Source organism: Cydia fagiglandana, chromosome 27 (genome assembly GCF_963556715.1).
Source record: "Cydia fagiglandana chromosome 27, ilCydFagi1.1, whole genome shotgun sequence".
Classification (NCBI taxonomy): domain Eukaryota; kingdom Metazoa; phylum Arthropoda; class Insecta; order Lepidoptera; family Tortricidae; genus Cydia; species Cydia fagiglandana.
The window spans coordinates 3955982-3982163 of record NC_085958.1 but is presented as its reverse complement, the minus strand read 5'-3'; the positions used below and the strand labels follow the sequence as shown (position 1 = coordinate 3982163).

Sequence of the window (26182 nt, the reverse complement as noted above, 5' to 3'; positions counted from 1 at the left end):
TTTCATATATTGCATAAATTACTATTAATAAAACACATTAAAGTGAATTATTTATATATTTCTTTATTTTCACGTACCTCAACATGTTCGTCGTGAATATCTTGAAAAACTACAAAAACTAAAAACTTAATTCCTGAACGCGCCATCTGACTGTCAGTGTCAACCACATTTTTTTTACATCACTGTCATAAAATTCAATGTCAAATTCCATTTCGCACGGGATGATATCATTCCGTGTAAAAATGGAAATAAAAATCGTTTAGTAACAATAAAAATCATATCATGCGACCATGGCGGACCGTTTACGCAATATACTCCGAGCTCTCCGTTTGAAACTGAACATGCCCATGACAGCCACATCAAGCCGTCAGAAGATCGATGATTTGATCGCTAAGTACATGCCTGCTGATAAAGTCGCCGATTTCGCCGACAAGATGAGGAATGAGCCCATAGGGGCGAAGGTCAAAGAGCTGGTGTCCCGGTATGAGAAGTTCACTGGAGTCCAAGAGATAATGGCTATTCAGAACACTGTTATCGAAGCACAGGTATGCATTTTTCACGTCATTTCGTCTATTTTGAGAATTTCGTTGTATTTATGCAGCGCTACAATGACTGGCGCAATTCATAGACAATCCGATGCAATTGCAATTCATGTATTAAGTTATTCTATCGATAATAAAATAAAACTGTTGAGGGTTAAGTTTTATAATCTTTGTAATATGACCTCTGTAATCTCTGATCGTTTCTCTATCTAACTAATGAGGTTGTGAAATAGAGAAGCAAACAATAGTAACGAGTTACGACCCAAAAAAATACCACAAAATTATATTTGCTAGCGCTAAAAGGTCTCTGTTGTAATTTTAAATACTTATTCATATTCCTATTATAAACACAGCCTCATTTTCTGTAAAGTAATATATAATCAAGTTTTAAAGTCACATAATCACATTTAGACTGTTAATACTTCAAAATGTATGTATAGTAATTAAAATGATGATATCACTTTAGGAACAATTAGTCGTAATTGGCTTTTTTAATGGACTGACTAGAGTTACACTAGTATAAATGAGGCGTATCTTTCAAAGAGACATAAGCCCTTTTGAAACAGACGAGTAGTTTGTGAATGAAAGATTCAAATGAAGTACTTCACTTGATGTCACTCTTTCATTCACCAGTTCAGTTCAAATTCATTTAGTTCTTTACTTCAGCAGTTCAGTATATCTATCTTGTCATTTACTTGCTTATTCACATAGAGAGTGACAAGGACACCATGTTTAAACCTTGGATTCTTAATTCATTTATTTGAGTGATTCATATTGAATGAAATTATTAATCAAATGCTTCATTCAACTCAATTTATAAACCAGTACTGTTGATAAAGATGGATCTGTTGAGCTAATGAACTAAACTGAACTGGTGAACTAAACGAGTGAAGTACTTCACAGTGTGCGAAACATGCATATCAATCTTTTCTGTTCAGTGAACACTCCTAAAATATAAGTACAAACAACAACAGTCCTAAATTGTACACCGGTAGACTTTATTACAATAGGCATAAGGTTGACCGTTGTACAGTTAACAGTGTGGGTGATGGTACTAAATGCTGTAACATACAAAATGTTCCTTATCTATTATATGCACAATCTTTATTGGTTTGATGTTGTAGATTATTTAGTTAGATGTTCTGATAAAAGATGTATTTGGAAAAGCTGTTATCAAAGATAAACATGCATTGAGATTTATAAAGAAAGTCTGTGTCACTTTTTATTAACTTTTACTGTTCGGTTTTTCGGGTTCCGTATCAATAGGGTAAAGCGGAACCCTATTACTAAGACTCCGCTGTCCATCTGTCTGTCAGTCCGTCTGTCTGTCACCAATACAACAAACATGTTTCTTTTCCGTTTTTGGCGTAATGGTACGGAATCGTTCGTGCGCGAGTCGGACTCGCACTTGGCCGGTTTTTTTATATACATACTTATACATCTGTTATTTTACAACCACAGACCATCTATTGTATTAGGCACAAAAATTTTCATACCTTGCATGGTTTTTAAGAGATCAGGGCAAAGGAGTAAAAATTCTTGAGCCATGTTCCTATTCCAAGCATTGTAAGTGTCAGAAGTTTGTGCAAAATTTAACCAAAGTTTAAGAAAGTTTCTATCCCTGTTCATTGTATTGTAGGTATCCTAAAATCAATACACGTTTGATTATCATTATTGAAGATAATTTGAAATAACATAAATTTAAATATCAATACAATGCGGCTAATGCCTTGGGCAAAGAGGATTTTAAATGGAGAGTTCCTGTCTTGGTAAATTATGTAGCTATAGAACATTTATTGCCATCGTTCGACAGAAGATTAAAACTGTTTGTATAAAACGCCTTAATTACTTTATTTACTGAATTTCCCGATAGATGTCGCTCTTTATGTTTAGAACTAGCGAACGGTTGTCTGTCGTGGGATACGTTAGATTTCTTAATTTATTTTTTGTATATTGAGACGATTTGTGTGCCAGATTAAGAGTGCTATTACATTTCGGGGTTGAGCGAGTTTAGGTATTTTACGCGCTGCGGCAGGCCGTGCGAGCTCAGTATTCCGATCCCTTCTACCACACTCGCACTACAATGATGGATTAAACATTCTTGATCCTTCGCGAAGCATATTGAAATCAACCATAACAACACTAACTGGACTTAACTTATAAAGTCCTAAAACTGTTATTTGGTAAGTACGAAAATACTAAATGCAGTGCAAATGTACATAGGGGCTGTTCATAAATTACGTCATCTATTTTTGACCCCCCATCCCTCAAATCATCCAACAATCATGCTTCGGATGACTCTGTTTCCCCCTACGTCATGCTACCATCATCCGATGTCCAGACAGCCGAATCAAACGAGCCCAAACACGAAATGGTTTAGTTGCATGGTTGATTAGTACCGGTGACCACCTTCCGGCTCCATCATCAGACCCTGAGAACTATGTTGTGTCAAAGATCTTGTTAAGACGAATAAAACGAGCCTAAACACGAAGTGGTTTAGTTGCATGGTTGATTGGTACCGGTACCGGTGACCACCTTCCGGCTCCATCATCAGACCCTGAGTACTATCTTGTGTCAAAGATCTTGTTGAGACGAATCAAACGAGCCCAAATACGAAGTGGTTTAGTTGCATGGTTGACTGGTACTGGTGACCACCTTCCGGCTCCATCATCAGACCCTGAGTACTATCTTAAGTCAAAGATCTTGTTGAGCCGAATCAAACGTGCCCAAACACGAAGTGGTTTAGTTGCATGGTTGATTGGTACCGGTGACCACCTTCCGGCTCCATCATCAGACCCTGAGTACTATCTTGAGTCAAATAAATACATATAGAATGTCAGGTCGTTTCAAATATTTTTAATCTTGTCCGGTAGTTTATTAAACTGTACCATTATAAATTATAATACTATAAAAACAGTGCTAGGATCAAAGTCTCTCGTTGCGGTTTACACGCACACAGTATAGCGTTTTACACGGCGCCCGCCGCACACAATGATAAAAAACCTCGTCGTCGCCGTTGAAAATGTGCGGAGCCGACCGACACACGTCCTGCCTGTACAAGCTCTGCCGCGGCACTGAGCTGGCGAGCGCGCGTCATCGGTAATATAGAGTAGTTTTCAAAAAATTGCCAAAAAATTATAGTAGAATTTCATAAACACTAATGTATACCAACAGTATAAGCAAACGTTGCAGATTGCTTGAGTATGAAAATGACTTCGATATTAAGTAGATTTTCGTAGAAATTGACACTTGTTTCGGAGAGAAAATTGAGTTCGTTTTACTTTGATTTTCTCTTTCTCAAAGGTATGTAGAAAAAATATCGTTTGATATGCCGAAAGTACAGGGTATTAGTAATACAAAATAGCCAGGTTTAGCAGAGTAAACTTCTCAACATTTCTAAATAAGAGCTTGCCGTTCAGTGCTTCACGGGGTTTTTCGGAAACGACCATCAGAAAAAAATTCATTACTAATTTAATAAGTCCTTTTTCTAATATTTACAACGATATTTAAAAAGATAAGAAGACGCTTTTACTGGAACAAGTACTCATTGTTTCTAATAATGAGCACAAAGTCCTGAATTTCGTCGACTAGTATCATCAATTTTGCATTATTTCGACTTTTCTTGTAAGAGCGCTCTTAAACATACTTCTGTTTATAAAAACAAGGTGTTTGATTGAAGCTGGTTTCCCTTCGAAACCAGAGTCCAAGATTGTACACTGTTAGAACGTCATTTGACTTTGATAATATTTCTTTTACTGATATGTATGTGTCAACTTGTTATATATTAATATTAACGCCATCTACTCGAGAGTAAGCTGAAGGTTATAGCATCATCACTTGCACCATACCTTTGGCCTATAGTCAAGTAGATGGCGTTAATATTAATATTTAACAAGTCAACACATATCAGTGAAAGAATAAGAATAAAATTCAAATGGCGTTCTAACAGTTTTAATCTTCTGTCGCAAGATGGCAGTAAATTTACAGTGGCTACATAATTTACTTTGACAATCCGCCTTTATACCTACACTCTATTCTCTTTGCCTTGGGTAAATCTTCCTTGCAAACTAGTTTGTTTTGTGTGCACCTGTCTAATGATTAATTTATTCTCAGGAGCGCTTCGTCACAGCCCAGGACCGGAGGCGCGAGCTGGGACGGCAGCTGGCCAACATCGAGGAGCGACTGAAGGAACTCCACGCCGAGATGCAGAGCACCATGAAGGGCGACGACAAATATCTGCAACTCTGCACTGAGGAGCATAAGGTACCTCTCTCTGGTCTTATCACTAACAACATAGACAGACGACCGGTCTGGCCTAGTGGGTAGTGATACTGCCGATGGTCCCGGGTTCGAATCCTGGTAAGGGCATTTATTTGTATGATGATACAGATATTTGTTCCTGAGTCATGGTTGTTTTCTATGTATTTAAATGTTTATATATATTATTTATATATCGTTGTCTGAGTACCCACAACACAAGCTTTCTTGAGCTTACCGTGGGGCTTAGTTAATTTGTGTAAAAAATGTCCTATGATAAAAAAAAAAAACAAAAAAAAATATAGAAAAGAGTTCATAGAGTGCTCATTCCAAAACGACTATTAGTTACGTAGTCGACATCTAGCATCGAGTAGCGGAATTATCAGTACTGCTACTTGACAATAGATGTAGCAGCGACCGAAAATTCTAAAGGCCTGTCTCCATATTGCGCGGCAAACTATCGAACATTGGCTCGCGAGGCAGCCGCGCGCAATGGATACCGGGTTGGCTCGCGAGCGATAGTTTTCCGCGCAATATGGAGACAGGCCTTAATGCTCAACAATTTTCAGTGGTAAAAGGTGGGAAAAAAAAATCCCAGTAGTTACCACTGGAAAAAACTTGGTGTAACCCCTGGTGGTGGTGAATAACCCCCTCTGCCTCGAGAAGATTTAAATCCTCCTCAATTAGTGATCAGTTATAGTTCGTTTTATAGCATTAGAAATAAGGTATACAATCTTGATGTGTCTTTTAATTGAAAAACAATTTTCTGCTTGGCCTTAAGGTTGACTGGTAGAGAATGCCTCATGGCATTAAGTTCGCCTTTTGTACATTAAGTTATTCTTTTGTTCAATAAAGTTTGAAATAAATAAAAATAAGTTACGGCAAATATGTAACAATTATGAATCTACTACGATCAAATATATTCTTCTGCTTTCATAAGTTAGTTACTGATTTTTAAAAAGCGTTTTTCAATTAAAAGACATATCAAGATCGCTTACCTTCTTTGTAATGCTAAAAAAATTAACTATATCCCTGCTTGACTATACATTGCCTTTTCCAGCTCATAATCCAAGAGCGGAACCTCCGCACTCACTTCGCGGACGCAGAGAGGGAAGAGAGAGAGCTCTTCGCTCGCATGTCCGCCGCTGTCAAGTTAGGTCACGAGAGAGAGAGGGCGCACGCCGAGAGAAACAAGTATTGGTACATCGTCGCTTCTATATTCGGTGAGTGTCAACATTATCTAACTCGGACACGAGAGAGAAAGTAACCATGTTGGAGGACCCGTTTTCGAATCCAGGTCCGGGTAAGTATTTCTGTTATGAACCTAAATCATGTGTCCTTATGGCTCCTCTACACGATAGGCCAACACCGGCCAATCCAAGGGACGTATTTATGCGTTAGAGGGAGCAAGTGATATTGCTATCTTATTCTACCACATGGCTGCGTCCCCTGGAGTGGCCGGCGTTGGCCCATCGTGTAGAGGAGCCATTAGATATGGATGATTTTCAAATAATGGATGGTTTTCTATGTATGTATCTATATAAATATATCTGTTGCCTTAGCCTAAAATCATAACCCTTTCTAGTCGGGTAAAAAAACAGCTTGTTTTGATTTTATTTACTTTAAATATCAGAAATATAACCGCTGATGGCAGCGGTTATATTTCTGATATTGATATTGTGATGGCACAGTTTTAGTTTTAAGAGGCGTAGCTCCTTAAGGTGGTTCGCTTTTCATACAAAATTCAATCAAAGCTCATTAAGTAACTACACACTATTAGTACATAAATATTTCCGCATTTATCTTCTTTCGAATATTCGTTTGCGCGAAATTAACAGGAAAACAATGTTTCATACAGAAATCATGCAAAAATCATAGTTAATTTTTCATCAATTTTACGTATGTGTGTGTCACAAATGTCGTGTACAGATACAGATACATTTGCGACGTTGCCATACCATTTCCGACGTTGCCGGGCTGACCACGGCTCGAATTTGGAGTGCCGTCATGTTTAGTGCAATTTTGTTGACACTGATATTTGACAGGTAGTTAATTGACCTAAGCGAGAATAAGTACCCGAAGTTCGTCAGCTTAGCTAAGAACTATCATGGCGTGTTATGCAAATAGTCGCTTTTTTGCTTGCAAACGGAAGATTCCCGGTTCGATCCCCAGTCATTGTATGCTGGAACATAACTTTTTGTATTTTTGTTACATCTAAATTTCGTATTGTTTTTTTATTTTTATTTAATCTTTCTTATTAAAATAAATCGATTGATTAAGTATGGGCTACACGTATTATTTTATTTTTACAAAGATAATTAGAAATTATACTCTACCTAATCTCTCTGATTTTTACAATGAGGACATCCTCACTGCAATAAAAAAGAAGTGTATACAATTTCCTGTGGTTAAAAATAATGGATTTTGTCTATGAATGAAAAACACAATTATTACCATAGTTTGTTTTTTTAGCATTAGAAATAAGGTAAACAATCTTGACGTGTCTTTTAATTGAAAAACACATTTTAAAAATAAGTTACGGCAAATATGTAACAATTATAAATCTAATACGATCACTTACATATATTCTTCTGCTTTCATAAGTAATCGTTTTTGATTTTTAAAAAGCGTTTTTGAATTAAAAGACATGTCAAGATACCTTCTTCCAAGTTCTTTATAATGCTAAAAAAAACGAACTATAGTTACTACCAGGGCCCAGTTTTATAAAGTTACAAGTTACAAGTTTACAGGCGTTTACTGGCAACACTTGCTCCGTTTTTTACAATTTGCGTTTTATAAAAGTACTGTGTTACAATTTTACAGGTTACAGGTACAAGTGCCTGTAGCTCAACCATAGACGAAAATACGGGAGTTTTATAGTTTTAAACTCATAATCGAACAAGCGTTTTATAAAAATATTGTAAATTACAAGTGTAGATTGGTACACTTGTAACAAAAACTTACATACGTCTTGAGTCCTGTAACAGCACAACAGCAGTTACTTGTAGACTCGTTTTCTGAGAGATTTTAAACTTTACTCTTTATTGTTAAGCACCAACGCCAACGATTGTGGCAGGGCATGCATACTTTTCCATGCACTGACCTTATCAGTTTTTGTTAATGTATCTGAAATATATAGTAAATAGGAAATAAAGTGACAATATGTTTGATATTGATTTTATTGACGATTCGTTTTATTTTATCTACTAGGAAATGGAAGGGGATTATTGCCGATATTTGTCGTTGATTTATTAGCATTCGTCTCTTTATTTAAGTATAGTGCATTCACATTATGGTAAAGTGTACTATTCATAATTTTCGATACACACCGTATTTATCTTTGAGCCGCTACCGAAACGATACATTTTAATGTAAGAATGTGAAAGAGTACTTATTTACATGTTATTTACTTATTACGTAAATATTTCATTAAATCTAACTTAATATGAATCTGAAAACGGCCCAAAAAGTATATCCTTGGCATGGAACGCCGCTCTCAGCCACTCGATTTTTCCTTCATTTCTGGCCATTTTTCCAGTAATTAATATTTTTAGTAGAGAACCGAGTATCTATGACACACGTTTTTTTTTAAATAGTGATGTCCTTTACACCTGTAGATTTCACATGTAATCGAGATTGACCGTGGTTCTTTACAACTGTAATTATTTATGTGTATTTATAAAACACCTGTAGCCGTTCACAGTGCATTACAGGTGCCTGTAGCCTGTACTCTTGTAACCTGTAACTTGTAACTTTATAAAACTGGGCCCTGATAAGTAAATTATAACTTGATTATAACTTTATTAGAATCCATATTGTTGCAAATGTTGCATCATCTTTCTTTCTATTACATTAGAGATTTTTTCCTATCATGATATTATACAATTTCTTTCAGGTTTCAGGTACGGATAACAAATATGAAAAAACCGGGCAAGTGCGAATCGGACTCGCGCACAAAGGGATCCGTACCATAAAGCAAAAAAAAAACGGAAAAAAATGCAAAAAGAAAACGGTCACCCATCCAAGTACTGACCACGCCCGACGTTGCTAACTTTGGTCAAAAATCACGTTTGTTGTATGGGAGCCCCACTTAAATCTTTATTTTATTCTGTTTTTAGTATTTGTTGTTATAGCGGCAACAGAAATACATCATCTGTGAAAATTTCAACTATCTAGCTATCACGGTTCGTGAGATACAGCCTGGTGACAGACAGACGGACGGACGGACGGACGGACGGACGGACAGCGAAGTCTTAGTAATGTACTGTACTTGAAATCATAATAAAAAATAAATAAATAAATGTTTTCATTTTATTTTACAATTACCTACTACTTTATTAGAGGCTGAGCAGTAAGGGATTGCTTTACTTGTAGAATTAACTATTAGCTCTTTAAAACAACTGATACCTGCAGGTATCAGTTGACACTTACAAACCTGGACTTCCTTGGGGTCATTCCGCTAAGAATCGTCAGTAGGTATTCTCCATACTAGCATAAAAAGATATCCTAAAATGTCGGTTCCATTACGTCAGGTATTAGTATCAAAAATGTTTCCCAGCCTGCGTGACGTAGCGGAAACTAAAACTTGTATACAAATATTTGGGACATAGTTTTTATATTAGCATCAGGATTCAACAAGAATATGCTAGTGATTCTGAGTTGGAAGAACCCAAAAAGATCTTAATCTGTGAAAATCAGGTATTGAATTTTTTTTTTTTAAACGTTGATAAAGTAATTTATTGATAATACCTGATAACACTGAATATCTGGGGAAGCGCTGCTGGCCTAGCGGAAAACAATCCGGAGGTCGCGGGTTCTAACCCCGGCTCGTACCAATGATTTTTCGAACTTTTGTACGAAATAGCATTTGATACCTATTTATATACCGATACCTATTTTTCGGTGAAAGAAAACAATGTGAGGAAACCGGACTAATCCAAATAAGTTTACTCTCTGGGTTGGAAGGTCAGGGCAGTCGCTTTCGTAAAAACTAGTGCCCATGCCAATTCTGGGATTAGTTGCCAAGCGGACCCCACGTGAGGAAGAAGATTGAATATCTGGGAGACCGACCAAAGCTTAGAAAACATAAAAACTCAAAAATGCGCGTTTTCTCATAGATCAGACCTAGCTAAGAGATCAAACCCCTTATAGCAAATTTCATCGAAATCGTTAGAGCCGTTTCCGATACCATCCAAATATATAAATAAATAATTATATATATAATAATTGCTCGTTTAAAGGTAAGATAAGCTGCAGCGCGTCAGGAATGTTCGCCGCGTGGTGAACCGATGGTTTCCAAGCCGTGCTGCGCAAGCGGGTGGCGTCCCTGGGCGAGCGCGTGCGGGGCAGCACCAACACTCTCCTGGGCCCAATTTTATAAAGCTACAAGTTACAATTTACAAGCGGAAGTCTCTTTCTAACACATAGGGTCAGAAAGAGACTTCCGCTTGTAAATTGTAACTTGTAGCTTTATAAAATAGGCCACTGAAGGTGATCGCCGAGAGGATGGACAGCCCTATCCTCGCTCACTGGATGTCCTTGCATGTTAATTGTAATTATAATTATACTTTTTACTAACACACCTACCTTAATTTTACTAACATAATATGGATGTATTTGTATCCGAAATAAATGCTTTCATTCATTCATAACACAAAGGAGAAACAAAAAGAAATTACCTACTCGCACCAGTCTTGAACCCCAATCCTCTTGCACGTATTTCCACCAACATACCGTTACGCTATTGCAACATACTTACGTTGTGTGAAATTGTCTAATACAAAGATCACGGAAACACTGTTTGCATGTGTGAGTAATAGTAGGAAAAAGCGTGACAGCAACACTCCGTCGAATTAAAAAAGTGGTTTTTGCACAATGAAGTATTCAATGTTTATTTTAATAGTTCAATATTTACTTAAAGAGTGCGCGAAACATACTTTTAAGTATACAAATACCAAGACCATTTCACAAAAAAATAAAATCTGAAATTTTGCAAAAGTGGTGCCATCTAGCGAGAGTTAAGTTTTGAGTAACCTAGGCGAACCACCTTAAGTATAAGCTCCAAGGGCGAGCAGTATTTGCTAGCATTTTTTGTAATATGTACTTATAAAATTACGTTCCCCAGGCACCGTGTTGGGTATCGCCGGCTCGACGATCAACAACCGTCTCAAAATGGCGGAGTTCCGAGACATGATGGAGCAGCAGATGGCGCGGTCGGCCTCCGTGCTCTACACAGTGGCTGGCGGCGCCTCGGCCTCCAGGCAGGATATCACTGAGGCCATGAAAACGGAGTTCGCTTACCAGGTAGACAAATAATCAGTATAATCATTAACATCATGATATTGTGCAATACTATGTGTACTTCGTTTCAATTTAATTAGAACCTTTCAGAGAGCATAATATATATTATAGGGTAAATTGGCAATTACTGGCCACCATTCAATAACTAGCCACCTTATACTATAATGAATTCTGTTTATAGGTGAATAGAATTCATTTTTAGTTTAAGGTGACCCTTTCACGGATTACGCCATCACTGCAATCTTTATGCTTTTTGATGCTTGCATTTTTTATATGGCATAAAGTTATAAGTTATAATTTTGGTTGTTCGCAGGAACAACTGGCAACCAACTTAGCTCAGATGCAGGATAACATCAACCATCTAGTCAGCAAACAGTCGTCTCTTATTGGTAAGGATTATATTATTGAATGAGTTATTATTTATCTTCATTTATATTATATTATATTATTTACTTTATTCATCATTCTTCTTAGGCTAGGTTTTTATAATATGAATATAAAAGTAAAATATAAAAACACTTACAAAACAATAAAAAATACATATAAACACATTATAAAAAAACCTAACCTAGGGTGCCGCCAGCAGCGGGGCAAGGCCCAAGCTGCCGGTGGTCAGGGCTGCAGAGAGAGGAACCGGCGGACTATCCACTAACAATATTATTTATATTATTAGGCAGCAGACGACGCCCAGATTACCAAGTGTCCCAAATACGCATTTTTGAAACCGAATTATGTATTTGCGGCACTTGCAATTGAAACTCTCGGTCCTTGGTCGTCAGGCACCAAAAAACTAGTAAAATAAATTTCTATCAAACTAGTCTGGGTGTCTGGCGACCTACGAGCTGCCCCTTTTTTTGCACAAAAACTCAGCCTCGCTGTGCAGAGGGGGAACGCGGCCAGCGTCCTGGGAACAATGCCTCAGGCTAATTTAGGGCTAGATTTATGATTTATTTATTTTGTTATTTAATATCTGTTTTAATGAATATGTTTTATCTATGTTGTTCTTAACCCTTTAACCATTTGACATTATTTTCTAGTCATTCGATTTCGAACCGTAATTCTTATAGAAGAGATGCGTTTTTGGTTTAAGTGTGATGGCAAGTATGTTGCCGCTACGGACTAAAGGGTAAAGGTGACAGTCCATTTCCAACGACAGCTGCATTACTGTCAATTTTACTATGGAAATTGACAATGACAGCGACGCGCTCAGTACCGGTAGTGCAGTTGCGGTTAGAAATGGAATGTTACCATAAGGGTGGTATTCCACCTGTCCAATTACTATATTCAATATTTGAACAAATTTCTTTGATGAGGCCCATTCCACTTATCCCATATTTTGGTTCAAGTTTTTATACTATTTAAGTAGGTAGCCATTTTGAATTAAATATCAAACTTAATATTTCATCAAATGTCGGTGTTTCTAGTCAATTTTACCATGTCACCCAATTTCTTTGGACAACTGGAATATGTACCACCCTAACCAAGTAGGGTAATTCGCCAGTAACTGGTCACCTGTTAGTAACTGGCCACCGTAAACTAAACATGATTTCAATAACTAGCCACCTTATTCTAAAATGAATTTTGCTTATAGGTGAATAGAATTCATTTTTAGTATAAGGTGGCCAGTTATTAAACAGCGGCCTATGGACTCTTTACCCTACTTTTCTTTTTATACTTTGGGCTGATATAATAGTGTTCATTTTCAAGCATAATTATAATTAGACATCCTTTACTTAGGGGCTGTCCATAAATTACGTCATCGTTTTTTGACGATTTTTGACCCCCCCCCCCCCTAAAATCATCCAAAAAATCATGCTTCGAATGACTCCGTTTCCTCCTACGTTATGCTACCATCATCCGATGTCCAGACCCCCCCCCTAATTTGAACGACGTAATTTATGAATAGCCCCTTAACCACTAAAAACCGTTTTTTTCACAGAACACATCAACCAGCAAGAGCAATTCATGCAATCACAAATTCGCGATTTAAAAAAACTGGTCATCGTCGCGTCACAGACTAGCGCAAAATCGGACGCGGAACTCGCCAAAGCATTGTCTGTGGTCCACCAAGACTTAGACGACGACAACAGAGATAAGGAGGACACGCATAATAGAGTCATATTGGAACCCCAGCAGGTTCTAACAGGCGTTGGAATTGTCATGTGTCTCGCGATCATATTGGGCAGCATCGTTGGCAGGTCTTGATTTGAAATTGGAACGTTTCGAATTACGAAATTTTGCATATTCGCAGCCGTATGGTTTTCTTTTCAGGCTACAGAGCAGGCCCAAACGGGCGTTGGAATTGTCATGTGTCTCGCGATCATATTGGGCAGCATTGTTGGCAGGTCGTGATTTGAAATTGGAACGTTATTTCAAATTTCGAAATTTTGCAAATTCGCAGCCGTATGGTTTTCTTTTCAGACTACAGATAGTGCATAATTATTTTCCAACGTATTTACACGGAAACTTACGAACGTGTCTTGCTATTTCAGTCAGTCTCGGTACAAGAAGTACTGAGGTTGACTGAAGTAGCATGACAAATACGAACGTTTCCGAGAAAACGCGATGGAAAACAATTGTTCACTACATCTGTCTAATAACTTCAGCCTTACTTAACTTATTAAAGACTTCCGAAATTGTGTTGTAGATCAATGTATGTTTTAGTCTTTAAATGGGCTTGTTAGGTGGCGCTTTAACATAAGTCGTCGACGTACCATATAAAATAATGTGAGTCTGAATGTGCAATCACGTCTACAACATGATGAGGAGTGCAATTTTCTGTCATTGGCAATCTATAATGTTTACCTGTCTCTAAATTTAGTATATTCGTAGTTATTTTCAATCAAAATCTTTTATTATGAAGACACTTATCTAATATGGCCGCGTAATAGACTCAAATGCATGTTTCAACTTAAATGTGGTAATAAAAATTAGTTTTATCTGCAACAGTATCTATAGAAAATGCTATAAACTCTATATCATTAAAAAAAACTTTTGTACTCTATGCCCAGTTTGTCCCGCTTTGCTATTTCAGTGAAATTGTATACATTGGTGTTAAGATTTAAAAAATAAGATATTTATACAGGAGTGAAAAGTTTTCTGTGATACATAATACAAAATATTTGTTTTGTGTAAATTCTGATTTTTGCCGACCGTTGTGACCCATTTGTGTAATTATTTATTTCGTTTTTTTTTTTATTTATTGCATGACCAAGTTTCCCCATAAATTTCGACATGTGAAAAATCTTTGGTTTGTTTTTTTTTACGCGGGTAACACTGCTTCTCAAACTTAACGGTTTTAATTATAACATAGTTGTAGGTATAGATACCAATGAAAATTTATTCCAATGTTTGTGTTAATACGAATACAATAAAAAGATGATTGTTGTTAATGTGTGTTTTATTTTAGGTACCTATGTTATATGTTTACCCCCTTTATTAACCTTTTGGACGCCAATGATCGATATATCCGCACCGCAAGTCCAACGCCAAAGACGGATTAATCGGTCACAGACCACAGAGCAACATAGACCCACGTGCATATGCATAAAGTTCAATTTCAGTTTTGACATTTCGGTGACCTGGCGTCCGAGTGACTGCTTTTGTTTTTGACACGGCGTCGAAAAGGTTAATCAATACATACTATACTTACTATACTAATATTATAAATGCGAGTCTGTTACCTCTTCACGCTTAACCCGCTGAACCTGAACTGATTTAGTTGAAGTTTGGCATTGAGATAGTTTGAGTCCCGGGGAACGACATATGATTCGGTTAAATTGTGTTCTAATGTATTGGGAAGACAAACTAATTATAGCCAGCCTTTTATGAATGAAGTATGATACCTTAGGGTATGGTGCTTTACGCACACTAGCGTCCCTTCCCCTCCCCCTGACGCAACCCCCCCTTTTTGCATGAAATATGTCCCGGTTCAAAGTTTTTTATCTTTTTTGAGGAAAGTATACATTTTAGGAAAAAAGTGTCAATGAAAGAAATAATCCTTAATAAAAAAAGGTCATATTCATTTTTTATATGATGCACCATATTCATGTATTAGCTTGTTAAAATTCGAAATAACATAGTTTTTACTTAGGGTTCGAAACTCATTTATTATACACGGTGTAACATGAGGAAACCGAATAATTTTAACAGCGTATTCCTGATCACATTTAGAGACAAAAATGTCCTATAAACTTTTTTCAAATTCGCCTAGTTTCAGAGTTAATTCCAATTATTTAAAAAAAAAACAAGTTTTTATTGTTACAGTGCTAAACGCCTTTTTGATGGCGATGTTGCTAATATGGGATTTAGTCTAAATATCCTTATTGATAGATGTCAAAAAGTGACAAGTAAAACTTTGCAAAAACCAAGTTTTACGAAAAAAAAGTAAAAATACATTTTAAGTGACAAGTTTACCAATAGCATTTACTTTTACTTTTTTAGGCTGGCTATAATTAGCTTTTTCAAAAAACACAATTTGATCGAATCACTAGGATAGTTTTTTATGTCGGAAATAATCCCTAAAGAGTGAAAAGGGGGGTTATAAAACTTAATCAATAAGTTAGAAAATGGCGGGAATTAAAACAAATTTTAGTCGCGTAGTTTTTACTAAATACATCAATAGATATAATTTGCCACATTTATAGATATAAATCTTATAAAATAGTAATACCTTCATTTCATGGAAATATAAATATATTTAATAATATTTGATGAACCAGTCAGAACAACATTTAACTGGAATATTGCAAAACGATAAAAATTGCAACTTTGCCCAAAAAGCGGGCAAAGTTGTAATGTAAAGTCTACGAAACTAGAGTTAGACCAAGTAAAGTCTGCAACGTTTTTGACAGCACACGCAGTGCAAGTGTTATTTCAATCGTCAAACGTCTATGAAGTTATGACGTATAAATAACACTTGCTCTGCATGTGCTATCAAAGTCGTAGAATTATCTTGGTCTCTAACTCTAGATATGTACTTGAAAAATGGTTTTGAATCGTAAAAATAGGTAAATAAATACAACCTACTCCTGAAACCGGACCTTGTAGCTGTAAAATGCTAGTAAAATTGGAACATTATCTATGAAAAGGGACCTTATTGTCGATGGCGCTTACGCCGCACAGTATCGCGCGGAATTGTATTTATAACATAGCATCGTTAATAATGGCGTAAGCGCCCTTTTCGTAGATAACGTCACATTATGCTTTGATTTAAAGTATACCTAGTTAAGAACTGGTTCACCAAATACCATAATTCTGAAATAATTTCGTCACAATGCCAGTTGAAATATTTAGACATATAATTATTATTAAATAATAAGTTATCGCGATTCAACAACATTCAAAGTGTGTAACATAATTTTGAACCGACACGAATAAGTAATTGAGGTATTTTTTCAAAAGGACTTCTTTTTGTATGGTATTCATAGAGAAATAAGCCCCTTTAAGAGTTTTGAGTAGACTCCTCAATTGTGGTGCTATACTAACATAGCAGTGACGTAAGATATAAATATACATAGTTGTTACTAAACAATACGTATACTGTGCGAAATCACAAAGGCATAATAATAGGTATTTGTTTTACAAGGGGGCAAAGTTGTTGTTTAACCGCTCGTGCTAATTTGATACCCGAGCAAGCGAAAGATTCCAAAAACAAGGTAGAGTTATACAGCACATACCAGTGCAAGTGTTATTTATACGTCATAATTTTATAGAAGTTTGACGTTTAAAATAACACTGCGTGTGCTGTCAGAATAGTTGCAGACTTATCTTGGTCTAACTCTAGTTTGGTTAGGGCTAACTCCCATGACTAAAGTTTTCTATGCGGGCAAAGTTATATACGGGCAATGTTGTATGATGAGCTTACATTAGCAATTCTTCATAAATTATAAATTGTGTCGCTTAACTTCAAACTCGGGTAAATCCATTCGACCCTCTCAGCAAATATCTACCCTATTACCTTTTGTTAATACCAAAATCGCATAATCTGACAGATGGATTTACCCGAGTTTGAAGTTAAGCGACTCAATTGCTACGTATAACTATATTATGCCTCTGTAATTCCGACCAATAGACAATCCTAACAATATTTTAGCGCCTAGATTAGGCCTTAGTAAGCTCACACATAGATCTTTGAAACTTAATTTGTTTAATCACATTTTTAACGTACAGTCGGCGAGAAACTGGCACCATTTGTGACGTTCCACGAGAAAAGGTACCTTATGGCGGCTGGCGCTTACGTCGCGTAGCACCGCAATATTGAAGCGGCGTTAATAATAGCGTAAGCGCCATCCGCCATAAGATACTTTTACCCGTGGGGCGTCACATATATTTACATTAGCTTGCATCTCTTCATGAAAAAGTATCTCGAGCACCTTGTATATTTTACCATAGCGAAATAAGTAGAAAAATCATATTAAAATCCATAATCGAAGCTCCTATTCAATTAACAATATATTTATTACATCAACAGTAACTTTCAAAATTTGCCGCCTTTTTCTAAAAAAAGACGCGAAGTAATGTAGGCGCGAAGGGACATCATCTCATAAAAATTTGAATTTCTCGCCTTTTTCTACTGACAAGATTTGCTTGACCATTTATAAATAATATGCTGCCGACTGTACTTCAAGTTTATCCATATTCAAACATTTACGCTTAATCTACTTTACATATGAATTGGGGCATTATCTATGAAATTATTATCGAATGGCGCTTACGCCGCACAGCGTCGCGCGGCATTGTATTTATATCGGAGCATCGTTAATAATGGCGTAAGCGCCATCGACAATAAGTACCCTTTTCATAGATAACGTCACAATTAATTTACATACAAATAAAAAATGTTGCTTATTGCCTGAATATGATAAACAGAATACTCGTTGTAGTTTAGTCACTATTGTTTATAAAATAAAATTAACAATATAACTTACTGCATAAACAACACCATATCTCTTATACAAAATTGGGACATTATCTATGAAAAGGGACCTTAATGTCGATGGCGCTTACGCCGCACAGCGTCGGATATCGATGCATCGTTAATAATGGCGTAAGCGCCATCGACAATAAGGTCCCTTTTCATAGATAATGTCACAATTTATTCCCTAAGAGGAAAGGGGAGGGCCTCTTCTCCATACAAACCATAGACCATAGATAAAGTTGATTCAACGGAGCCACGCCGTTTTGTCGCCTAAATAGTGTTTAGTATATAGAAATTCATACGTATACGATACGAGTAGGTATGTTAGTCTGTAAGGTATTTTGTAATATGTTGTTGCCTGATTTAAAATAATAAATAAATAAATAAAATAGAGTAATAAGACAGTATAACAGACAGGTATACGAGTATGAGGTATAGTAGACAGGGAGTATAAGTTATACAATGTGGAAAGATAAGTCGGGCCCTGGGGGCCAATTTTTGAAATTCGACCACTCGATTTCGTGTATCTCGTTAAATGATATCTCCACTACTCGGCGTTTAAATTCTACTAATAGAATTGCAATCGAGTGGTCAATACCACTAGATTCCAAATTTCGATCACTCGTATTTCAAAAATTAGCATTTCGCCGTTTTCCACCGATTTTCGAGTGACGTAATCGCGCGATCGAAATTCAAAAATCGGCCCCCTGGAGGGAAACTACCTTAAATCCTTAAGCTGGCTCATTTTACTTAAAGGAGACACTCCTTTATTTTTAAAAAGAAACAAAACTGCATTCAAAAATTTTCTAAAACTCGCTTGCCTCGCCCGGGACTCGAACCGACTGAAAATTCCAAAAAATAAACACTCGCAATTTTATTCTACTACTTAGTCGATACAGTTAATGTAAATGATAACATTTCTCCAAGAAACATTAGGTCTTACACTCGTCTGTCGTATAAAATATCCATAAAATCTAATATTTAGTACTCAAGATTCTTTTAGACAAGCCAAATTGAAGAAAAAAAAGAAAAATCTTCAAATGCCGTTTTATTTCTTTTTAAAAATAAACGAATGTCTCCTTTAAGTAAAATGAGCCAGCTTAAGGATTTAAGGTAGTTTCCCTCCAGGGCCCGACTTATCTTTCCACACTGTATAAGTAAAGAAAAAGTGGTAACTCCATAAATCAGTTTTCTTACCAAAACACGAGTTATTTCGTATTCGACATCTAGCGTCATAAAAATATGTAAAAATATTTTCAATAATGTTAATATCCTAAGAGCAAAATGAGGACTACGTTTGTATGAAAAGGCGATTTCGCGCGGGCCCTCCACTTTCGTCTTGATTTGTTTTGTTTTCCACTATTAAAAAAATGTACCTAAGCAAAATATTTGACCAGCTTTTTAAAGGCAGTTACTTGTAACGGCTTACTTAACTATAAAAGCGTTAAAAATCGACGAACGAACATTTATAATAATTATAATATAACAAACATACAATATAAATTAATTTGTACTAAAATGTTTCGTAAATATTTATAGGCTTTACTTAAAATCTAACCCTTTCGGACGGCGTATAAAGAAAAGAAACCTATAGTAATAGCTTCATAATATTAAAAAATAATGCCCATTACAAAATGCTTGTTTTTATATGCATAAGCCAAAATAGGGATCCTATCTCATCGCATAATAATTGATTGTCATAATGTAATGTTACGCATAAATCTCTTTTCACATAATTTTTCTCCAGCTGAAACAGAAAGTATGTTCGAAAATATATTGCATAGGTTGTATAGAATAGGGTAGGTTAGGTTAGGTTTGTGTTATAATTTTTCAGAAATGTTAATATTTCCAGCACAATAACAATTATGCGGAATGAGTTTTATGCGTAACATTAAATTAGGACAATCAATTATTATGCGACCCAATATGGACTCTCCAAAATAACCGAGACTTATGCTAAAGAAAACTTTAATTAATGTAAAATCGTTTTTGTCCAGTCCAAAAGGGTACACCCATTGTAAAATAACTCTAGTTAATTATGTACTAATTATATTATCATTATAGCATCATTAGCATTAGGACTTTTACCGGGTACATTTATTCATTAAATATGTAATGGTACACTTATAATAGTTTACGACACAAGTGCGAAAAATATGAATTTACCGCGAATACGCACGTGTATCGTACAGCGTTTTACAGTAGGTAGGTACCTACCTGTACAAGTGTACATTAAATTTAGATGTCATTACCAAATTCGCCCGTTTTTTGACGTTTCAATCTAAAACGACTGTCCCAGCGCGCATAAGTTGTTCGCAGAAATCGCGAAGCGTCTGGTTGACGTAACGGTGACCGAAGAGCTGGCGGCTACCTCGCACAACGCATCAGCATTGCGATACAGCGAGGAAATGCCGCCAGCATTTTTAGTATAACGCCTCAAGGGCCTTATAGATTTAAGCTAGTTATTAATTTCTTTTAGTAATACCACTGTATAATTATGTCGGCGGCCGATCGTAAGATCAGGCACATGGTAATGATCCTGTGTAATATTTTGACGATAGTCACATTAAACCAATATATAGATAGGATAGGTTCGTTAGGTTGCTTCAGATGCCCGAAGGGCAAACTGCAAAGAAATAAGAGCCCGCTCCGTCGACCCAGGGAACGAGTCAAAGATTTTCACGTTTCACGATATGCCTAGGAATTTCACGATATGCCTGATCTTACGATCGGCCGCCGACATATATATCTTTGTTTGTCAATAAATGTTGTCATCAATGAAATGACTATTTTTTAAAGCATTCAGTGGGATTGTGCTCTGCGTTTCGCTGTGCAAGTTACGTTAAACAACTATAACGACATTTAAATATTTGACTACATTAATAGAGAGCATATTTGAAACAGTTAGGTCCTTTTGATATAATTAAGTGGCGTTCGTGACCCTATCGTGACGTGAGAAGCAAAAGTCACTAACTAACACCATTGAAATTATTGGACAATAAAACCTGTTTCAAGTGTAATAAAGTGCATTATTACTTTAATTTTTTGATAGTACTTAGTGACTTTTGCTTGTCACCCGACGATTTATACTTAAAGGGGCCTCTACTACTATCGTTATAATATTTTGAATAGCCCTGGGCCTAGCCGGTATCGTCTTGGGTCGTCCCATTCGTTTTTCGTCAAGTTCTTAAATTAGTCTTATTTTATGCTTTCGTCACTCATTCTACATTTGTCACAATCGTCGGTGGCTTTCAATGTAGAATGAGTGACGAAAGCAGAATAGGACCAATTTAAGAATTTGACGAAAAACTAATGGGACGACCCAAGACGATACCGCCTAGCCCTAGATGACAATTGTTTGCAAAAAAACGAAACGTAACGCTACCATTTCCATACATTATTTACGTCTTACTTAAAACACATACGTTTTTCAAATTTGCTGCCTTTTTCTACTGACAAGATCTGCTTGATCAACATTATATAGACCATCGACGTCCATCCGTCCACAAAAGTCAAAATGCATATGAAAATATGAACCGCGATGGCGCATATTGCTGCTGTCAAGTTGGTGCAAACTTGGCTTAGAATAAATTATGCTAAAAAATATGACAGATGCTAAATGGGTATAGTCTTGGGTCGTCCAATTCGTTTTTCGTCAAGTTCTTAAATTAGTCCTTTTCTGCTTTCGTCACTCATTCTACATTCGTCACAACCGTCGGTGGCTTTCAATGTAGAATGAGTGACGAAAGCAGAAAAGGAATGGGACGACCCAAGACGATACCGCTAAATGGAAAATGTTGGTGCCAAAGCGAGTGAAAATATGCCAGATCTAGCATCATTTATGCCAAGTTGGCAACGCTGCTTCGTTCCGTTTTCTGCAAACGATTGTCATCTTTGGCTAATTCCCCTGTGCCCCTAGTTTAAATTTCATTCCATTGCGTGACGTCACTTACGCGTTTGCGTTGAGTGTCGTTTTGTATTGGATTTTGAGTTTCCAAAACATCCCGCTTGGCGCGCTGTTTAAAATTCCATAAAGCAATAGGCATAACCTCTAGCCGCCCATACGTCAAACCTTGTCAAGCAAAATGAAATTTTATTTTGTCAACACAAAGTTCAAATTAGAATGGAACAGGAGACCTTTTTATAGGTCTCTGGGCGGCCAGAGGATTACGCAAACCCGCCACCCTATGGAATGAAATTTACAGTATATATCTGATCACTTAAATACCAGATGGTCTTAGAATTAGATGTACAGTCACCTGCAATAATATGTTACACAAGGAAGGCCGCAAAAATATGTGACACGCTCTTATTGCTCTACAAATAAGATCGTGTCACATATTTTTGCGGCCTTCGAAGAGTGACATATTATTGCAGGTGACTGTAGGTACAGTCAAGGAATTTAAATTCCGACCCATTTCGTACTTTGTCACAGTGACAAACGTATGAGGTCTCTAGCGGCTTTCATATTGATTGTCACTGTGACAAAGTACGAAATGGGTCGGAATTTAAATTCCTTGACTGTACCTAGCTTTGTATAGGAAGGATATAATTCCTAGATATATTTGTTCTGATCTTTCAATTTGTTCATTTGATCTGAATATTAAATGCATTTTAATAAGTTCAATTTTTATAGTAAGTGAGATCACTATTTTATATTTTGTGCATTTATCCTAATATTCCTAATAAAACTTATTACGCTCCAGTATCTGGTGACCGTTTCTGTGCGCCTCACACATCTTTGTGCTTAAACTGCAAAACGTAATTCAAGATCAAAAAAAGTAAGACAATTTTTAATGTGCGCTTACGCTTAGTTTGTAAAACATCTATCTATATGTGACGCAATTTAAAATTACAATAGGATTTTCATTATTTTCGTACATACTTAAAAACAACTTGTTGAAGTGAAAACTTCTTTAGCGGCGCTGTGCACTTTTTGTGATGGGGAATAAATGTTAAACTCGCGAGAGCGTAAGACGTAAAATGCTTCGTAAGACGGACACGTGACATGATCGAAAAACTGTTACAATGTCATTGAGTTTCACTTCTGCCGGCACTCCCGGAGTGCAAACCTCTTTTTTTACATACATACATACAGTGCACAAGGTGCGTGTGAGGAGACACGCTCGTGCGCATTGTATACACACATACGTATGAGAGACGGCACCAGGGCTCGAAAACCGTTTTATTTTTCAGACCGGTTTCGTTCATTCACCCGGGAACGAAAAGGATTTCGTTTCCGTTCGCGGTTACCGGTTAAAGAACTGTTCTATTAAGATACTAATTTAAGCCTAATTCGTTAGCTTTCTGTTTTTGTGGAACGAAATTAACCGATTAAATTGAAAATATCGAAGCGAGACGGAACGAGTGAGTGTTGCTATCTCTTTCACGTATGACAACGAGTCTAACCGAGAGTCTCCGAAAGCCAAGAGTAACCGGTATTATATCGTTCCCTGCGAACCATAAAGTTCTGTTCCCTCTTCTTACCGGTTAGGAGAGAGAACATATTTTTTTAGTTCGCGTTCCATCAATTAACCGGTTTTTTAATGAACGTAATAATATAACGGTTTTGGAACGAAGTTAACGGGTATTTCAATACCGGTTCCGAGCCCTGGACGGCACACCGCTTGAGCACGGCTGTACAGGGGTCGGAAACCGGTATTTGCTCCATACAAAAATACCGGTATTATTACGTTCTTTTTCGTTCTTTGGTTTATTATTTCATTTTTAATGGGACAATCTAATAACACAAAGTTGTTACCTTAATACATGATTCAGTCCCACGTAAAGAGCATAAAATAATTCAAAATGTTGGGCTAATTCGGGGTTTTAAAAAAATACCGGTTCCGAGCCCTGCGGCTGTAACTATTTGCACACGTGCACGTCACACGCACGCATACGATGTGCTCTGGCCTTTAGAGCACATTTTAAAACCTAAATACTAAATAAGGTACTATTTAAATCAAGTTTGATTGTGGGTTTTAAACTAGGTTAAATGTTGGCTCCGTTAATAGTGTTATAATTGTAAGTTATAACACCGTCGTTTCATTACAGAACTGGAACAAACATAAATAATATTATTATATTATATGATAGAAAAAAACAAAACAATTTGAATACCGGGTGTGGCCTGTAACACGAGCAAATAATTAAAACATAGATTGTACTCCTCAAACGGTGACACTTTTCTACAATAACTTTAAAAAAATTTTTGAAGCCTTTTAACTTCCGATTTTTCATAGAATATAAATATTATATTCAATGTAAGCCATTATTATCGTGATTGACGTTGCTTGTCATGCCTTAAAAATAACAAAATTCGCCATACAATGCGTCTTAGCAAAAACTTCAAAGTGTATTAAAAATCAAACCACAAGCAGGCGTGTCTCACTCCGCGATTTCGTTGCTTTGCTACAGGTAGCTAAAAGTACGTCCGTTCGGCCCCAATTTTGGGGAAAGCCATAAGCCGCGCGTGGCGCTGTCGCCACCTAGCGGCCATATCTGTGCTGATCGTAACAGACGCGTTTTGTTAGAGAGTGAGTCTTCTGTACTTAGTACTATTATTTATTCTGTGCCACAAGTTATTTTTAAAAGTTGCTGAACAAATGTTGGTCAGTATGAGGAGTACAGCCTACAGTTAAATTTTTTGCTCACATTACAGGCTACATCCGGTATAATCGGTATAAGGGTGGTTCTTTGTGCAATGTGTCTTGCATCTCACATTTTGCACGTGAGAGAGTGAGATGCACATTGGACCAAGATATTGGACGGATGGAATACCACCCTAAGTCATTTCCAAAAACAACTGTCTCTAACTCAAATTTGACTCTTTGGTGATGTTGATGTCGGCGGCCGATCGTAAGATCAGGCATATCGTGAAATTCCTAGGCATATCGTGAAACGTGAAAATCTTTGACTCGTTCCCTGAGTCGACGGAGCCCCGCTACGCGGGGCTCCTATTTCTGGGCAGTTTGCCCTTCGGGCATCTGAAGCAACTTAAGGAACCTATCTTACCTATATATTGGTTTAATGTGACTATCCTCAAAACAATACACAGGAACATTACGATCTGCCTGATCTTACGATCGGCCGCCGACATTGATAGTGTTAGGAAATAATGAAATAATAGTAATAAATAATACAGTAACGTATGTGTGTATACTTACAATCTCGTTCTGCTAAGGGTCCTGCGCTGAGCAGTATAGCGATGGTGGCGGGCGGTGCGATGACCCTGAAAATATGACAGGAACTTAGTACACACATTCAGATAGATTAATATTTATATATATAGAGTTAGATCAAGAAAAATCTGCAGCGATTTTGATAGTGCAAGTGTTGTCACGTCATTATTTAATAGAAGTGTGACGTTTAAAATAACACTTATTCTACGTGGGCTATCAAAATCGCTGCAGACCTTTCTTGGTCTAACCGAACGCTTCCTTGCGAGGCCGAAGGCGGAACTGCAGAAGCAGAGCTTGGAATTGAATCAATGGCCAAGAAAAAGTGAGGTCGAAGGCCGACCACTGCATGGATCTAAATGCCTAGAGCTTTTCTGTGGAGCGCGTTCATGCGAGAATAAAAGCCAAGTTTCAGTAAAGCTAAGCTTAAAGATGAAACAATGGCCAAGTGTTTTAAAGAGCGAGGCCGAAGGTCTAGCTCTACATATGGTAGCGAGGCCGAAGGTCTTCATAGGCCTGGTAAGGTACCTAATATTTCCTGTCAGGTCAGGGTCTGGTGGTGGGCGCGCGCATGAGCGTGCTCCGACCCTGGTAGGCACGTCTCCACTATGGATGGCTTTTAAGCAATCGGGCAGGGTCCGGGAATGAACCTATATCCTGTAGAAGTCGGAGCCCGGTAGACACTCCACCATGGCTTCTAAAGAATAGAAACAGTTGGACAGGGTACGTGATTGTACCTGAAGTATCCTGCCGGTCAGGGACTGGTGGTGGAGCGCGCGCCTGAGCATGCTCGGAGCCCGGTAGACATGTTTCCACCATGGCTTCTAAGCAATTGGGCAGGATCCGGGAATGAAACTGTGTACTGTCGGGGTCTAGGCCTGGTACAACCACCATGGCTTGTAAACAGTATAACTAAGCTTAAAGATTAAACAATGGCCAAGTGTTTTAAAGAGCGAGGCCGAAGGTCTAACTCTCTATATGGTAGC

General features: G+C 37.1%; 1 protein-coding gene and 1 long non-coding RNA gene across 2 annotated transcripts; one reads left to right on the top strand and one right to left on the bottom strand.

Moving 5' to 3' along the window:
- Positions 1-172: 172 nt before the first annotated feature.
- Positions 173-14489, top strand: LOC134678044 (uncharacterized). Its single transcript, XM_063536487.1, has 7 exons — positions 173-545; positions 4656-4805; positions 5860-6022; positions 10924-11102; positions 11413-11488; positions 13039-13297; positions 13445-14489. The coding sequence occupies exons 1-7, from the start codon at positions 291-293 to the stop codon at positions 13449-13451; spliced, it is 1089 nt and encodes a 362-aa protein (XP_063392557.1). The 5' UTR covers positions 173-290; the 3' UTR covers positions 13452-14489.
- Positions 14490-22545: 8056 nt separating this feature from the next.
- On the bottom strand, positions 22546-26031 carry LOC134678021 (uncharacterized). Its single transcript, XR_010100153.1, has 3 exons — positions 25934-26031; positions 25185-25249; positions 22546-24074 (listed from the first exon to the last, which is right to left on the bottom strand). It is a non-coding gene; the product is annotated as an uncharacterized LOC134678021 (long non-coding RNA).
- Between the last annotated feature and the right edge of the window lie 151 nt (positions 26032-26182).

Coding starts and splice junctions, on each gene's coding strand:
- LOC134678044 (XM_063536487.1), top strand. CDS start 291: ATGGCGGACCGTTTACGCAATATACTCCGAGCTCTCCGTTTGAAACTG. Junction 4,806..5,859: donor TCTGCACTGAGGAGCATAAG/GTACCTCTCTCT, acceptor TGCCTTTTCCAG/CTCATAATCCAAGAGCGGAA. Junction 11,489..13,038: donor CAAACAGTCGTCTCTTATTG/GTAAGGATTATA, acceptor TTTTTTTCACAG/AACACATCAACCAGCAAGAG.